Source organism: Sycon ciliatum, chromosome 3 (assembly GCF_964019385.1).
Source record: "Sycon ciliatum chromosome 3, ocSycCili1.1, whole genome shotgun sequence".
In the NCBI taxonomy this organism is placed as follows: domain Eukaryota; kingdom Metazoa; phylum Porifera; class Calcarea; order Leucosolenida; family Sycettidae; genus Sycon; species Sycon ciliatum.
Genome location: NC_088645.1, coordinates 35,744,303 through 35,763,011, shown reverse-complemented (window position 1 = coordinate 35,763,011; position 18,709 = coordinate 35,744,303). Strand labels below are relative to the sequence as shown.

General features: G+C 52.0%; 1 protein-coding gene across 1 annotated transcript in view; it reads right to left on the bottom strand.

Moving 5' to 3' along the window:
* The window catches only part of LOC135812078 (protein flightless-1 homolog), a 63,765-nt gene that overhangs the window by 33,978 nt on the left and 11,078 nt on the right, over nucleotides 1-18,709 (bottom strand). Inside the window, exons 20-31 of the mRNA XM_065325409.1 lie at nucleotides 17,960-18,093; nucleotides 17,142-17,275; nucleotides 16,238-16,284; nucleotides 15,582-15,653; nucleotides 14,962-15,036; nucleotides 14,469-14,541; nucleotides 13,923-13,960; nucleotides 13,459-13,515; nucleotides 12,889-12,975; nucleotides 12,575-12,603; nucleotides 12,018-12,084; nucleotides 11,071-11,139 (exon numbers count right to left, since the gene is read on the bottom strand). Coding sequence (XP_065181481.1) covers nucleotides 11,071-11,139; nucleotides 12,018-12,084; nucleotides 12,575-12,603; nucleotides 12,889-12,975; nucleotides 13,459-13,515; nucleotides 13,923-13,960; nucleotides 14,469-14,541; nucleotides 14,962-15,036; nucleotides 15,582-15,653; nucleotides 16,238-16,284; nucleotides 17,142-17,275; nucleotides 17,960-18,093 — 882 coding nt within the window. The remainder of the gene's footprint in view (nucleotides 1-11,070; nucleotides 11,140-12,017; nucleotides 12,085-12,574; nucleotides 12,604-12,888; nucleotides 12,976-13,458; nucleotides 13,516-13,922; nucleotides 13,961-14,468; nucleotides 14,542-14,961; nucleotides 15,037-15,581; nucleotides 15,654-16,237; nucleotides 16,285-17,141; nucleotides 17,276-17,959; nucleotides 18,094-18,709) is intronic.

Here is an 18,709-nt window from a genome sequence, read left to right as displayed (position 1 = left end):
CTGGCCACCCAACCATACCAAGCCAGATCAAACTGGTGAATGACAGCTGCCACAGGACTAGACTAGTCTTGTCTGGTCTGGTCAGGTGAAGAAGGCAGCACAGACATGCGTGTGTGTGTGTGTGGTGGTGGTACTTGGGACCAGGGATGCACGTCCACTCCATGGCAGTCACCAACATGACAGCATAATGTCAAGACATGCACCAGCCACAGAGATAAGCTGGAGATAGATAGAGGGGCCAGTGAGCAATGCCAGCTGTAGCCACGGGCAATGTTGATATCAGTACTTTTCAAGTAAACGACAATCAGATCACATGCCAATCCTAGAAGCAGACATCGCGGGGCGACAACACAACAATAACAGCACACGTTCACCACACATACGCGCACGCGCTGCACGGCCCCAGAGCCTACGCACTGTCAACCTCCAGACGGTAGCGTCTGTTACGCTGATACACACACGCGACTACGGACACAGTACGTTTACAATCGGCAGGCGAGATGGAACACGCAGTGGACGGCATGCAAACTGCCGTAACACCTAGCTGAACACTAGCTATAAATCCGCCACTGCCCTGCACACCGCCACATCAATTCATACCCTATCTGCCAGTGGAGAGAGCTAACTTCTGCACGTCCGTACAGTCACAATGGAGGCACTCAAGGCAGCTATTCGCAAGGTCAAGGCCATCAAACTACCCAAGATCAACTGGGACGAGCTGAGCGAATCAGTCGGCCAAGTGTCCTATGTGACGTGTTGCCCGATGGAGATCACCCCCGCCGTCGACCACCCAAAGAAATGAGCAAAACAACACGGCAAGGATGACTGTAGCTATCAGCGGCAGACCAGTTGGTTCCAGCGTAGGTGACCTCTTCCCAGCGCCACCGCACAGAGCACTATGGGAACCAGGCACCGGTGGACTTGAGCGGAAGCATACGAACGCATGCTGCGGAAGCCAGCGCTACAGATGTGTGTACACCCCGGTGACTACCAACCCTGGCATCAGTGCAAATCACGCAATGGACTACGGCGAGGACACGCACCAAGCGAAGCGAGAAGCACAGAAGAAGGCCAAACTCTTCCATACTACTAGTTGTACTTGGATTGCATGATTTGTATCTAAATTATTTTACTTGGACAATCCCTAAACCCAAAGCTATAATGCGGTCTTCTTACACTGTGCCCAACACTACTACAAACTAGTCCAGGAGGTACAGGAAAGAGCTGCCTTTGCTGTAACCAAACAGCATTGTGCCAAATCCCCCAGCATCATACACCATATGTCTCTTTGAGATTCAAAACCACTCATTCGCAGCTGTGTTTTCATTGCTAGACTAAAACCGCAGCATCAAGTATCTGATTGAGTGTGATGCCAGAACAATTCTATTGCAGAACAACAAAACAGACAATCAAATCTCTCTATCGATCTGATGGTGTATTGTGTGATTATGACCGCAGGCAGCATACTCACTGCTTCACTTGGTCTCAGGGTAGAGTTCCCACACGGTCAACAAGAGCCACTACATCGACCAGCGATGCACCCACGGGTTGAGACCGTCTCAACAACAACCAGAGAACGAGACCTGTTTCCGTCAATAAGTTATCACATACCAGCTACAGCACACGGTTGAGAGCATCATCACTGCCAGTACAACCACAGCCGCCGTCACGCATATGCAGACTGCTACAATACACCCACGCAGACACACATGCGACGCATGTGCCAACGACGCGCAGGCACCAGTACTCTCACACCGGGCTGTCATCCTCAAGACGGCACTGAGAGTTTCGCCACCGATTTCCACACACACACGCTCACACGCTGACCCATATAAACACGACAGCTTGGCACAAACCCCATTTCAGAACAACTGCAACTGTTGATGCCAGTGCAACGAAGTCGGTTCCAGGATCAATTACGGCACCCTGTCCTGAAGCCATGGACATCAAGACGGCCCTTTACAATCGCCTGAAGTCGCTACGTTTGCCCAAACCCGACTGGGAGAGTCTCGGCAAGTTTCTAGATGATGCCAGTGGTAGCATCTACGTTCCGGCAGATGCGTACATACTCATACCTGCCCAGAACACAACACCAGTGATCAATGAAGATCAAGGTAGGAGCTACGACCCCAGTATGACTGCAAACAAGCAACCTAGATGTACAGGTCACCACCAGTCAGCCTGTGCGCGCCAGCAGTTAGCTGAAATGGACCTGGCGTCGGCTGTCATCGCTGGCTGAGACGGCCACACCAAGCCCAAGACAGAACGATACCAAGACGGGGAGAAGCTGGCGACGAGGAACAGCACTGAAAAGCCTTCCCGGTAGACTCCCTTTCTCCCTGCTGATAAGCTCTTCACAAGAAACCAGGTGATGTGTATCACTCCAAACGAACAGTGTATGTTGGCAGGCTACTGGCCCAGTTGGACAGTCCTGATCTGACAGTGTTCAATGAAGTGGTCTTTCTTTATCTACGCTGTGGTGCGCACCACAACCCTTTTGTTCATTGCCGCTGCACATGCCCGCTGCCTGTAAATTATAATGACACGCCGTCTTCTACCGTTGATTTAGCTTACTTGAGTCTCGATGTAGCGACTTATCAAATACTCCATTACGATTGCAACTATTGGCCATTCATTTCACCTCCCCACAGTACCAATTGCATAATCCCCTTTGACAGTGTTGGAAAGCTGCTCCACGTTTCCAAACTCCACTGTATCCAAGCAATCACACATGCAAGATGCACACCTGAGTGCTTAAGCCCAAGACAACATGTAAACTAACACATGTACTTTTTTTACTTTTGGACATAACACATAATTTCAGATTGGGTAGCAAAGAATTTTCTTGATGACAACGTGCTATGGGGAGAGAGAGAGAGAGAGAGAGAGAGAGTGTGTGTGTGTGTGTGTGTGTGTGTGTGTGTGTGTGTGTGTGTGTGTGTGTGTGTGTGTGTGTGTGTGTGTAAAAAAAGTCACTTCAATCAGCTGTGTGGTGGATACCAGGCTAAAAATAGTGGCGGTCAGGTGCAATCCCAGCACAAGTTGCTATGTCTAACATAGCTGTTCGCTATCATCGCTTCCGCGATGGGCAGGTCTGAGGTCTGATGTGTGTGTATTTGTGTGAGGGGTCGCCATAGCAGAGCAGAGAAACCCCTGCTCCACGCTGTAGAGATGAATGGCACATGCCAACATGTCCAGTCGAAGCATGTCCAGATCAACAAAACACATGTTGAAACTAGCTAATCGAAACCAGACCAAAAGGACACAGGGCTGGTGAAATAAAACTTACACTCCCCGTGTCCTAGGGTTGCTCATGATCAGCTTCAGATCTCTACAAGGGGAAGTATGCTAACCACAGTACAGGGCCATATAGCCTAGGTTCATGAGCCATGCTGCTTTCTTATTTTTCCATTTATCCCCACAATAGACTTGTTATACTAGGGATAGCTCAGCCAGGCCCAGACCCGATAGAACTGTTGATAAATAACTAATCGTGACGACAATACCGGTACAGGTCACAAGCACTCTAGCTGGTTTGTGTACTGTGGACCATGCATTGAACGAAAGATGATAAGTGTACTGTGGAAACTGCAGACAGGCCATGGTCAACAGGTCAACACCACTCCGCATGCCACCCATTCATTAGCGACTCGGAAAAGCGCATCAACACGTCACAGACTATCAAGCTATCAACATGCCACAGAGCATGTATGGCTAGACAGCCGACAGCTAGCAGAGGATAGCAGAGGAGAGTGAATCAATGCACTCCAGCTGCAAGTGAAGTACTGGCAGGGCCGCCTGACAACTACCTAGCCAAGCTCATAGGGTGGCCTGAGAAAGCTACGTTGGAGGCTGGGCCAATCCTATCATGCTGAGTGCGGGCAAGTGAAATCCAGCCTCGAGAAACACACCAGTTCAGGAACTGCACAACCTGAGCACTATGACCAGTGGACCGTGCCTCTGCTCTATTCACGAGGCGGGATTTCATTTGCCACCAGGCCTACCACTGTGGTGTTATGGCTTTGACAAACTAGTGTCAAGTAGAGTGTTGGACTAGATCCAGCCAGTGCAAGTTAGCCAGCCAACACTGACAAGTCAACGGCTACAGCAGCAACCACACTGACAGGCCAGTGGGCATTGACCCATTTGCCACCTGCACACGACGACACCACGATCACTGAACTCGAATCACACAGAGCTACATGCACACTGCCACACACAGCAGGGACAGACACAACACTGAACAGTGCCAGCGCCTCCTCGCCTGTCGAGATTGGAATCTGCCGGGACCAGCACACCAGCAGCAAGAGCTGCAAACCCTAGCTGGGTGACAGTGGAGGCTCTGACGTTGGCCCTGCAACTGCAAACAAGACACACATCACGTGGGCCACACTAGCCTAGTGATAAACCCTACAGATCAACACGTCAGCCTAGAGACGACAGCAACAGCACCCACTTCTCCGCCACGCACCCACTCCTCTCATCTAGCCACCCACCACTGCTGGCTATCTCCCACGTCACAGGCAAGCCCGCCTGCGCAGCAGCAGAGTCGCCATACATACAGCAAAGCTGTCAAACTAAGATAATCATTCATACTCGACCCCAGCCCCTATAAAAGCCGTGATCGCAGCACTACAAATCAGGCACTATCCAAAAGGAGAAAGGAGTAGTAAGTTAGTAACACACAGGTTTGGAATCGGCCAGCAGTCAAGAACAGCAACAATGGGCGACACAAAGCACTCCCTTCTCGTCCAGACTCTCAAGGCAGCCCACCAGAAGAAGACCAGCGGACAACACAGTCACGTCGAAGGAGGGAACCGGGAGAGGACCAATGATGCCGACAGCCGCAAGGCGACCAGAAAACAGGCGAGCGTGCGCGCGGCAAGCAAGCTATTGAGCGGTACGTTGCGCAGCATGAACTGCGGCCTGCTTCCCAGGCGGACACACTTCTGAACACTTGCACAGCGAGCGGCAATGACGATCACACATCTTGCAGTTGCAGAGTGACGACGTCCAGTCACACCAACCATCCAGCAAGACCCAAGCGGAGAGGGAAACGCAGCAGCCAGCGACGACAGCGAACAAAAAAAAGACGCCGGCCAAAGCACTTGAGCACAGCGGGAACTAGCTACGCAATCAGACGCACAACGCGCCAAAGGAAGCGTCTCGAGAACAAGAACAGGTGATGCGTAACAGAAACAGCCCGGACCGATTCGGTTCATCACACGACGGATGGAGTAGCTCTACAGGTCCATAGCATTGATACGTGCCCAAGCAAGAACACTCTGTCCATAGTAATAGCATTGATACGTGCTCAAGCAAGAACACTCGGCTTACTAGCTAGAATGTTACGTCTCTAACCTCTAGTCAAGCAGCTCAATAACTTTTCAAAGCATTTGTCCTCCTCCTGTTCCTGCATGCATTGCTGTCTACCTTGTCAACAATACTCCTGTCAATTCAGTGAGAGTATATGCGGTGGGAATCTCAGTTCTTTACTTCATTTCGAAATTTCCAATCGAATACAGGTGAGATTGACACTACTTGTTGTTGCAAGTTGCTTGTCCTCTGGTGGTGATGTGTGTGTGTGGATTTGATGGTGGTGGTGGTGGGGGGGGAGAGAGAGAGAGAGAGAGAGAGAGAGAGAGAGAGAGAGAGAGAGAGAGAGAGAGAGAGAGAGAGAGAGAGAGAGAGAGAGAGAGAGAGAGAGAGAGAGAGAGAGAGAGAGAGAGAGAGAGAGAGAGAGAGAGAGAGAGAGAGAGAGAGAGAGAGAGAGAGAGAGAGAGAGAGAGAGAGAGAGAGAGAGATAGAGAGAGGGGTATGGGGAAGGGGTAGGGTTAGAGCATGGAAGTAGCTGTACTCATAATTGTCTACTGCCGGTGACCATGTCCTTTGCCACACCTACATATTATACTACTACACGTATTGCCAAGAGTACATTACCCCCAAGAGTGTGCAACTCCAGCTATGGGGTCTGCTGCGACGGCAAAACTTCACATCGCGTGACGAACCCGTACACATTATTTGCACTCTGTGGATGATAGATACAGGTTCGTACGCAACCCAGCTTTGGGCTCAACTCTCTTGTGGTCACGTTGCACTGTTTGCCAGGGTAACCTTTCGAACCACGTCACGTGATGTGAAGTTTTGCCGTCGCAGCACAGCATAGAGGTTGTGCAGGCAGTTGCACACTCTTGGGGTTATGTACTCTTCCTATCACCGGTGCAAAGTAAAGTAAAGTCTGCACGCCAGTTATCAGTGTACTATTACGTATTATCACTAGCATGTCACAACAGAACATAGCCAGTCTGCTTGTTGTGTACAGTGCATGAGCAAGTATAAAACCAGCAACTAAATCAAGAGGAAAGCTGTGCAGCAGTATGCAAGTACAGGAAACCAGTACCACTACCAGTACCAGAATGTGACAAATGCCCTAACACCGTGAATGCTATGTAATCCTAGTAAGCCTATAAGGCAAATATCCAAGTAGCAATGGTGAAGTATAGAGAAACCGTCAGCAGTTTGGAGAGAGAGAGAGAGAGAGAGAGAGAGAGAGAGAGAGAGAGAGAGAGAGAGAGAGAGAGAGACCGTCACGTCTACACACTGTGCACGCCGGAATTCGGGTCGACTGCGTCCTACTTCTTGTCGGAGTTTTGAAGACCTCTAACGTAGTCCAGTATTGTGGCAACCCAACTGTCGTCTGCGGCGGATGACGTTTCAACGGACTCACCCTTGATCGGTGTACCCCTTCCACGATCCCGGGCCTGTAAAAACAAAGGAACAGTTGTCGGACTTGGTTCCGGGGCATCACTGGACGCGCCTGGGCCCAGCAAGCCCCAGACGTGGTCGAACGGTGACGACAGGAAAGCCGAGAGATTAAAGTTGGCCGGTAAAACGTCGCTAAAGTCCAAACCGTCCGAAAAAGATGGTGGCAGCACAGGCCGCTGCTGGCTATCAACACCGATAGGCCGATCTGAATCACTTGGTGGGGGTGCGACTGTCATCGGAGAATCACCCACCGGCTGAGGAGGGTTCACGGGAAAGCTGGGCAGCATGGGCAGCGAAGAAAGCAAGTCTGTCAGGTTGACGTAGCTCATAATCTGCGGGAGTAGGTTGGAGATGGAGTCGGCTAGATTAGCGCCCGACGGCTGTCCCGCAGTCCCCGGGAATAGCGACGGCAAGTCGCTGAATATGTCCGTGAGGTCGGGCATCAGGCCAGCGAGCAACTGATAGTAGTGGCCCAATGTCGTGTTGCCGTCCGGAGAGTCCTGGGCGAAGACAGGAGGAGGAGGCCGCCGCGGCCCCTCCATATCGGCATCGGCGGAGGGTGGCGACGGCGCTGTGAAAGCGCCGTGATGAACGCGAGGTGGTGGTGGTCGCGGCGTGGTCGGTGGAGGACCATACCTGGCCGGCGGCGGGAACAAGCTGGTCAGGTTGAGAATAGAGAAGCCGCCAATGCTCTTCACCAGATCCAACAGCGGGCGGCCAGCGAGGATGCGGGTAAGATTGAGCAACGAGTTTCGTGGCACTGGTGGTACTACTGGCGGGACGGAAACGGTGCTGGAATCAGCGCCACTGGGATACTTGGTTGGCAACAGAGCGCGCGTGTAGTTAAGCAGCTCGTCGATATTGTCAAACAAATCGGATAAGAAGTTGCCGTCGCCCCATGCTGGGGCTGGAGATTGGGTTTTGGCACCGTAGGCAGGGGGCGCGGTCTCGGCATGATATGACGGAATTGTCCATGGCCTCTGTGTGAGGGCCCTCCTCCACCAGGGTGTATATGGCGGTGGTGATGTCGTTCTGGCGGCCCTCCACCATGGTGGTGATGTCGTTCTGGCGGCCCTCCACCACGATGGTGATGTCGTTCTGGCGGCCCTCCACCACGGTGGTGATGTCGTTCCGGCCCTCCACCACGGAGGTGATGTTGTGCTGGCCCTCCACCACGGTGGTGATGTCGTTCTGGCGGCCCTCCACCACGGAGGTGATGTCGTTCTGGCCCTCCACCACGGTGGTGATGTCGTTCTGGCGGCCCTCCACCACGGAGGTGATGTCGTTCTGGCCCTCCACCACGGAGGTGATGTCGTTCTGGCCCTCCACCATGGTGGTGATGTCGTTCTGGCGGCCCTCCACCACGGAGGTGATGTCGTTCTGGCCCTCCACCATGGTGGTGATGTCGTTCTGGCGGCCCTCCACCACGGAGGTGATGTCGTTCTGGCCCTCCACCACGGTGGTGATGTCGTTCTGGCCCTCCACCATGGTGGTGATGTCGTTCTGGCCCTCCACCTCGGAGGTGATGTCGTCGTGTTGGTGCGCCAATGAGTGACTGAAGACGGCACAGTGGTCTTCGGCAGCCTTTGCACTTTGGGACGTGCACGGCGTACTTCGCAGAGCGGGCCCTGGTAGCTCGGCGAGCAGATGCACTTCGCTCGCTTTCCTTTCATCTGGCAGCGTCCATTGTTCTGGCAGGGGTTGATAGGGTGGCAGAGACGTGGCTTCTCGCAGTACCTGCCCCGATAGCCAGCTGGACAGTGGCAGGCGATGCGCCGTGGGGCGTCGTACGTCAGCGCGCAACGGCCGCGGCCTTCGCAGTTAGGACTGGCGTCGGTGCGTTTGCAGTCCGCGTCCCGGTGACAAAGCGGCGACAAGGCCTCCGGCAACTGGCACTCGCATTGGTAGCTGCTGACGTCGGAACGCAGCGCACAGTGCCAGTACGGGCGCTGGCACAGCGTGAAGTTGCGCGGGCTCAGCGCGCACGATTCGGCCTCGCCGCGCACAAAGAGTTGACACTGGCGCAGCACCTCCGGTCTCTTGCGGTACGTGCCCACAATGGATCGGCGGTCGGTTGGCAAGGCAACGCCGGCCCGGCGCAGCTGCTTGCGCGTGGCGTTGAGCAGCATGAGCGGCGTGATGCGCGCATCGGCAAGCTGCTGCTCAATCTCGCCCAGACGGCACGCATCGATGCCAGTGTCGCGCAGCATTTGCGTCATGCACGTATCACCGGGCTGGCGAGCACACTCCGGAGATTGCCTGGATACCACCAGATCTACACTGACTGAGAGCAGCAGCAACAGCAGCAGCAGCGCTAGCAAATGCACTTCACACCTCAGCGCCATGGTCCGTCGTTCCGCACCTAAGGCGGCCACAACACGGGGAAAGTCAAAAGAAGAAGGTCCGAGAGAGCGACCGCCGCCAAAGCGATTGAAATGACGAAGAAGAAGAAGAAGAAGAAGAAGAAGAAGAAGAAGAAGAAGAAGCTCAGAGCTGCCTGTGATGACGCTCAACTAACACAACAACCACAGAGAAGAGGAGCTTATAAGCTGCCGACTTCACCGACTCGCACAAGCGTGCGGACTAATCACAAACTGCACGGGCTTCTTTGCCTAGTACTGTAGTGCACATGCACACACGAGCATGACACTGACCATTCAAAGAGGTGCGGCAATGACTTGCATGCGTCACCGTTGCCGCAACAGCACTGCCCACGCTATGCAGTGATTGCTACTAACGACATGCATGCAGACACACGCACATGCCAGCAACTGCAGCCAGCGACAGTTTCAGAAGTCGGTAGTACCCCACATACATGTACGCAAAGAGAGAGACAGACAGACAGACTCGAAATCAAACTTTTGCCCACATGACAAAAAACTGACACACGCCAGCAATCAGCAGACCAGAGAACTGCCAGCTCCTGTCAACTTGTGGCTGTCACACTGCCATACGCAGTGCAGTCACTAGCATTCATCTGGCAAGCGCACAAGGTACAAAGGTCTTTCGGCATATGATATGTACGAGCTATGAGAGCTATGATCACGCGAAACAAACGCAGGCGTCTAGTTACATCACACACATGCAAATCTCAGGAGAACAACCGGAGCTACTCAGACAAGACCAGCCTTACAAAGGGAGATGAATGGACAACGCAATATGTCCATACACACGGGAGAAAGAGATGACGCTTCCTTTATTTCCGTACATAATACTGGTATAAACGATAATGGTACCACCACCCACACACACAAAACAAAACTCTCCTGGGGCTGCTTGGAACACGGAACACCTATCGGGGAAATCCAGCAATCCTTTGATTGGGCACGGACAGCCAGCCCAAGCCCATTCACAGACAGCAAGAATTACAACATCAACGATTCACTACGTCCAGAAATAACTACGGTGCTATTCACGACCAACTTGGTAGTTGTGGCTGCGAGTTGAGTGTGTATACCCGGTACCCAGGAGGGGACGTAAGGACGGCAGATCTGTAGCCGGTGTGTAAGTGTGCTGTCCACCGCTCTACTGTCCATGTCTAAGTGTGCATGATCAGCACCAGCACCACAATAACTTACCAACTAAAAACTTAGCACCACCAATACGAAACTGTTAAAAGGCATCAGCGTTCATTTTAGATCCATTCCGTATCTCAATTTTCGGCACTCTCCGCAGAGAACTCGGTCTCAGTGTGACGGAGTTCGGAAGTTATCTCCCCCCCCCCCCCCCCCCCATCACCACCACCATGCTGATTGCGCATCAGAGGCCCTACCAACGGGATCTCAACCCCCTCCCCCAAACACACACACATATGACTTCATTACGAAAATACATCAGAGACAAGCACTGATCTCACTCACCTGCGTTGACTTGCGCGTCTTGTAGAACGGCTTCTCCAGCAATCCAGTGAGAGATGAGTGAATAACTACACAAAACTGCCCTGAACAATCCGCTAGGAAATCGCATATTTCTATTCGCTTCAGTTCGTTTTAGGCTGTCACAACTTCACTTTTCATTACCTTGATGAGTGACATTGTAGTGATACAAGATCGCACAGCAATGGCTCATTATGGAAAAATCCATGGAGGCAAAAACAGCTGAAATCGCTCGCCGCTAAAAAGTGGACCTGGCATGTGTGTGCACATGCAATTGTGCTGGTATGCTGCATCCGTGTGTGTGTGTGTGTGTGTGTGTGTGTGTGTGTGTGTGTGTGTGTGTGTGTGTGTGTGTGTGCGTGTGTGTACGTGTATGTACGCGTGTGCATGTGTGTGTGTACACATGTACAAGTGGAAAAGAAGCCCATACCTCGATTTCCGGCTCTCCGTCCTCCTCAGCCCAGCCGAGCGCCTCAAGGAAAGCTGCATTGTGCTCTCCCTGCACACCATGGCAAACACAAACAGTGACAACAGCATCAACAGCATCAAGAGCAGCACCACCAGCAGCAGCACCAGCAGCACCAGCAGCAGCAGCACCAGCAGCAGCACCACCAGCAGCACCACCAGCAGCAGCACCACCAGCACCACCACACCAGCAACACCACCAGCAGCAGCACCACCAGCAGCAGCACCACCACCAGCAGCAGCACCACCACACCAGCACCACCAGCAGCAGCACCAGCAGCAGCAGCAGCACCACCAGCAGCACCACCACCAGTAGCAGCAACAGCAGCAGCACCACCAGCAGCAACAACAGCAGCAGCACCAGTAACAGCAGCAGCACCAACAGCACCAACAGCAGCAGCATCAACAAAGCAGCAGCAGCACCGCCACCACCAATGCAACCACCACCACCAGCAGCAGTAGCAGCACCACCAACAACAACAGCAGCAGCAGCAAAAAGAAGCAACAGCAAAGAATGAATGATTCCTGGCAAGTTCCAAGCATGACCGAGACCAGTGAGTAAAAAGTGGAGTTGGTGTGTGTTTTCAAGAGTGCATAGGACAAGCAGTATCTGGTCTAGGATTCGGGGCCAGCCGTACACTACCTAGGTCAGGTCGAATCACCACCGCCGCCACCACCAGCACCAGCAGCAGCACTTAGACTGCAGTGTAAATACTTAGAATCCAAATTTTGGCATTTGGGGCTTGATCAGGGGAGTATGGTGGTGGAGATTACAGGAGATCATGAATTGGCTGCAGTGGAACCTCTGAGTATTGAACCTGGTTACAACCACACATAGAAAAGCTTCCGCAAACGGTGCGCAGGTCGCTGGACAGGGATACGCTGAAGCAGTGTGTGTCTCTCTGCACTCACCTTCGGGAAGACAGTCACCGTCTTCTGGTCTTTATGATCGTTCTTGTTGATCTTCTCCGCCAACAGTCTAGAAGGAAACAACATGCCGACAACACATGCATGCAGAAACACACGCACGCACGCACGCACGCACACACACACACACACACACACACAACACAACACACACATAGAGAAGTCACGTGGAATGTGCACTGGGAATTTCCCCTTCCATACTTGGCAGTTATCTGCCTGCACTCGAATGATACCCAGCAGATCCGTACGCATTTTCTTTGCGTGTGCCACAACGTAGAGAACCTCATCTACGCGTAGAAATCTGGACCCAAAACACGCGAAGCCGTAGACTCTAACCCAGACATCTGCTCTCTACGTGATTTCTCTTCGTTTCACGTATAGCAGAACCTCCCCATAATCAGAACATGTAGAGGCAGCCTTCACCACCCGAACTCTAAACCAGATACACTACCCAACATCGCAGCTTCATGGAACCTGAACAAAATCCGAACAAAAATCGAACAGGCATATACCGGTACCTGTACTGCAGTGCATGTCCTTACCGTGATTTCTGCCGGCACATCAGCGACGACTGCACACAAACACACAGATTATGCAAAGGCACGTGCACACACACACACACACACACACACACACACACACACACACACACACATAGATTATGCAAAGGCACGTGCCCCCCCCCCCCCCCTCACACACACACACAAACACACATAATTATACTATCCAAAATTCCAAAGGCACGTTCACACACACATGCACACTTGTGTGTACACGTGAACCGGCTTCGACAAACAGTACCTATAGACAGTACCAGAGGTATCAAACCACTCAGGGTATTTTCCTGCTAGCGTACCGTTTTGCCAGACCAGACGAACAGCTCCTTGTGCGAGTCCAGGATAAACACATAGCCAGCATCCAGTGCTTTTACATTGGCTGGTACCTGCAACATACAAACAAATGTTGTACGCACACATACACACACACACACACACATACACATACATACACATACACACACACACACACACACATACACACACACATACACACACACACACACACACACACGTTGCGCAAAGAAAAGCAGAGTGTGTATACTGACATTATATCTTGCCCCCCCCCCCCCCCCCCCCACCCACTGAGGTGAACTAGTGCGTGCTGGCTACAAGAAGCATGCTGGCCACAGAAGTTGTAGTGCAGTTCAGTGCCAAGACTTCTGACAGGAAAACATCCAGAACGCAGTTGTATTCAATTCATAGACAAAATGAATATCTGCCATAAATGGCAGCTCGATTTGGGACTCGTTTGGAATGGGAAAATGAGGGATTATGTATTTACATAAGAAACACAAGGCCGGCGCAATGTGAACCTTGTACACACTACGCCATTCAGTGCGTGATCTATTGTGACGATAACCGCTTACCGCTTCGAAATGCAGCGTCTTTGACCCAGACATGCGGTAGAAACGACTTGTACGCCTCTGAACACACACGCATGTAGAAACACATGGACACGCATGTGCGCGCACACACACACACGCTCGCGCGCACGCGCACACACACACACACGCGCACACACACACACACACAGAATTCGTCAAGCAAAACGGGGAAAACCGTGCGCACACACACACAAGCGCAAAGCCGCACACCAGACACAAACCAGCAGGGCCAATACGGGGAAAGCACTACTTTGAAGTAGATGTCGACAACCACTGACATGTCCATTATACTCGTACTACGAAAAGATCCGAGTGGAGAAAAGGATTTCATGCACCATAACAATCACAAAACAGTGGAGTGTGTCACGAAGAATCCATCATTACGCGAAGTGCTGCTATGCGTTTGACATCACATCGCAGTATGCTCGCTCATTACTGTAACTTACCCGATCCTCTTGTGTGTAGAAACCGCTGGCTGAACCACCTACAAAACAAAGCAAACAGGAACAGTGCAGCAGCATTGCAATCATAACATAAGTATGCTGTAAAGTGTCGTTGATCTCCCCCCCCCCCCCCCCCCCCACACACACACCACGTCGCTTCCCAGCTGGGTTTTCGGCAGGGGGGCGGGAACTAGATCAACGCCGTCAAGTGCAGTACGGTGTACAATGCGAAGGTCAGGCCTGGCATGCCGGATTGTGCACATTTTCATCCTGCACTGGCACGTATTGTGTACAGCAGTGCATGTGTCGGTTTAACACCATACTTTCCAGTACTAGTGTACGCTGAAGTCGCTTCACGGGCAGAAATTCGACAGGGGCGGATCAATGGCACTTTACTGTACCTACGTAGTACGCGTGCAGAATCAGGTAAGACATTGTGGATACACCACAAACCTTTCGGCCGGAACACTCCCACTCACACCCCTCAGATATGGCCCCTCTCTCTCCCTCCCTCCCCTCCCGCTCCCCTGTGTTGATTGCCAGGCTTACCTTCAATGTACATGATATCACCATTGTCAAAGAGATCCAGAAACTCGGGACTCTCATCTGCTTGTTCTTCACGCTATCAGCAACCAGCACAAAGTCAATCAACAACAACAACAACAACAACAACAACAACAACAACAACAACAACAACAACAACAACAACAACAACAACAACAACAACAACAACAACAACAACAACAACAACAAAGAGAAACCGAGAAGACGAGAAGGCTACAGTCAATCAACGGGAACCCTTGAATGTTGAACGCACCGGCCAGTACTGAAACAAATAAACAACACACAAATGTGTACATGCGGACACACACACACACACACACACACACACACGCATACACACACACACACGCACGCGCACACGCACGTGCACGCATGCACACACACACACGCACGCGCGCGCACACACGCACACACGCACGCGCACACACCCACACACACACACACGCACGCACACACACACCCACACCCATACACTTACCATTGTGCGGCCCCGTGCTCCCAACATGTTTCTCAAGTTAACAGCATGAATAGCAGCACATGCCAGCTTGTCCATCTGAAACAATATAGAAACAAAAGATAACCTCGACTTCTCGTGTGCTCTGGATGGCAGTCGTGAGTCAGTCAAGTGAGAATTCAAGTCGGCAGGAAAACCGCGAGCTCCCATGTAGGGAGCAACACACTCTTCCCCTACTATCGCCGAAGTCGCACCAACCTCTTCTTCAAAAGATAACCTCACAGGCGCTAAGAAAATACAGATACCGTAAGACCCCGGAAACCTTTGTGACCTTCCAAATGTGGTCCATGTGGGCAGGTGGTCTTTTCTATCCAGGGTCACTTGAAAATAAATAAATAATTGAATTCACCAAATTTTCGGGCACAGCCCATCCTCAGGGTGAAAACATTCCAGAGTCTGCGAGTTCTTAGAAAAGGGCCACTTGACTGGAAAAAGCATCCCTTGGTCCTGGTTGTAGTGGTCTTCTGCGACAGTTCGTCGCCTTGACAGGTCTTACGTGCATACATAAAACGCCCTATGACATCACCACGACCTCATCATGACCTCACGCCGGGCAGGGCATGATTGGCACCTCATGATCTTACCGTTGCATCCTTGCCACACCAGTAGAAGATCTCCCAATCGACTTCGCTGGAATTCGAACTGCCCATGAAGGTCTGCAAGGATGACAAGCAGGACATGCAGAAATAAGGAGAGAGCATAAACTTAGAATGGTTACGCTACACATCATTTTAGTGTATGTCCGCATCCACATCCACATCCACAAGAGCGCCTCCCCATCCTCTTGGATCACAGGCACCACCGGTACACCCCTTGAGAAGAGTGCGTGGTCGGTGGATCAGAGATGGGTCCATCATCACCACAGCGGTCTGTGACAACACCATTCGACGCATCCAGGCCAGGGTGCACACATATCACATCACATGACCCAGATTTACTCTGAGTGGCAGCACGGGAACAGATAATTGCCGGGCTGAGAGGACACTATGAAGAAATGCGGCGCAATCTAAAAAATAAAATAAAATTCATGGTTCGCGTGAGACTCGGCCAGAGGCCGAGTTTTCCGCATCCGCAGGAATGCCACCACCCTCTAGGATCAAGGCGCAGATGCAGCTCCTAAGCTTGAAAGTGGTGGGAGGTGAGTAGATCAGACCCTCCAAAGCAAACTAAAAGAAGGTGGAAATTACAGCGTCACGTCTGTAGGCAGCAGTAACTGCAGTGCACACACTGCCATGCTCACCTTCAACACGATATAGCAATCGCCCTCGTAGAACTGACCGTAGAACACTGGAAAAAGAAAGCAATAATCACACACGCACATACGCGTGCACGTACACACACACACACGTACACACACACACACACGTACACACACACACACACGCACATTAATAGAAAGATTTAGATGAAAACATCACACAAGTTGGGCACATGCCGCTGTTGCAGCACTGAACCACCAGTGGCAGCCACACCAGCACTGAATCAGCACTGAGTCAGCAGCAGCAGCAACAGCAGCAGCAGCACCACCATCATAACCACCACTGGTAGTATAGGTCACTGTTAGTATCACCCGTACCGCCACCAGCCCCCCCCCCCCCCCCCCCCTGCCCCAACCATAACCAACAGTACCAACACTACCAAGATCACCGGGGCAGTATAGCGCATGAAGAGCAGTACCCCAGAGTATACCAGTACGACAACACATAGCACAGTACATGTACAGTGGTCCCTTTATCATTCACCACTATTCGTGCCACGAAACTATGCTGTATTAGGGAAGGCGGTGGACTAACAAATCTGATATATTGGTGCAGCGGGCGAGAATAGGACATTTCCGGGACAACTGTACTACACTGCATAGTACATAGACAGTGTGTACCACAATGCACATGGCTGCTGCTGGTGCTGCTGCTGGTGCTACTGCTGGTGCTACTGCTGCTACTGCTGCTGTTGCTGTTGCTGCTGGTGCTACTGCTGGTGCTACTGCTGGTGCTACTGCTGGTGCTACTGCTGCTGTTGCTGCTGTTGCTACTGCTGGTGCTACTACTGCCGTTGCTGCTGCTGGTGCTGCTGCTGGTGCTACTGCTAGTGCTACTGCTGCTACTGCTGCTGCTACTGCTGCTGCTACTGCTGTTGTTGCTTACCTGGGTCTTGGTAGACTGGTACGAAGTTCTCGATGGACCAGATTGTCAGGCCTTCCTCCCTGCCGGTGTCCTCGCTGAATATCTCCTCGTAGTTGAGGTTTGGCCGCTCCAGAGTCTCATCCCAGCGCTTGGCCCTGCACGCAACACAATACACGCAAAGCAATGACCAAAGGCTGTACACGGTACAACGCAAGGAAACATATCAGTTTGAAGGGTAGAGTTGAAAGACCAATGCCCCGGCAGGTAAAGAACAAAAGGCCAGCAATGAATACATGTACATGACTCGTGAGGAAGAAGGGCTGTGAGCCATATGGTGGGCAACTATCGGCTACTTCCATGGCATGTACAGTCAGACCTCGCATAACCGTACACATCCGTTTTCCACAACAACATCCGGATAGGCGAGGGAACCGGATAATCGAACACACATACTGTATGTATGCATGGCATATGCTGTTAATCGGTAACCAATGATTTTCTTCCGGATGGCGAGGGATCCGGATAAAAGAGGACCGGATAAGCGAGGTCTGACTGCATTCACACCCAGTGGAAAGCACGACCCACTGAAAAGTGAAGCAAAATGTGTGAAAGCAATGTTCGTGTAGAAGAGCAGTGAAAACAGCTATGCACGTTGGCACATGCACATGCACACGCCTCGGCCTCACCACGTACCCCCCCCCCCCCCCCCCCCGACACACAGACACACCAACAACCAGGAACACACATGCACATACACACAGAAACACACACCGACAAAGACACACACACACACACACACACACACACACACACACACACACACACAGAGAAAATCGTACTTGATGCTTGGCACTTCCTCGACGTCTTCGCTGTCCAGACTTCCTTGGCGTGACTGTGCCAGCGATATTGAGCCAGGTTCTATGTCCAAGGAACCGCGATGTCGCTCACTGGCACCATGCGCTCGAGACATACCCTACGACGACAACAATGGCGACAGCAATGATGATATCAACAACAGCAGTGACAGCAGCAGAAACAGCAGCAGCAGCAGCAGCAACGGCAGCAGCAGCAGCAGCAGACACAGCAGCAGCAGAAACAGCAGCAACAGCAACAGCAGCAACAGCAACAGCAGCAGCAGCACCGCCGACGACGACGACGACAATAACAACAACAACAACAACAAGAGCAGAAAAGCAGCACCAATGACAGCAACGACAACATTAATAACACCAGTGAACTAATGAACGAGCAGTGTTTAAAAGTAGGTATGTTCTGAGTCACGGTCAATTCCTAGTTATGGCCAGTGGCTGGTCCCAACCTGCCCGAATCTGGGACCTTTTACTGTAATGAGGGGGTTACGGTCAATTCCTAGTTATGGCCAGTGGCTGGTCCCAACCTGCCCGAATCTGGGACCTTTTACTGTAATGAGGGGGTTACGGTCAATTCCTAGTTATGGGCAGTGGCTGGTCCCAACCTGCCCGAATCTGGGACCTTTTACTGTAATGAGGGGGTTACGGTCAATTCCTAGTTATGGGCAGTGGCTGGTCCCAACCTGCCCGAATCTGGGACCTTTTACTGTAATGAGGGGG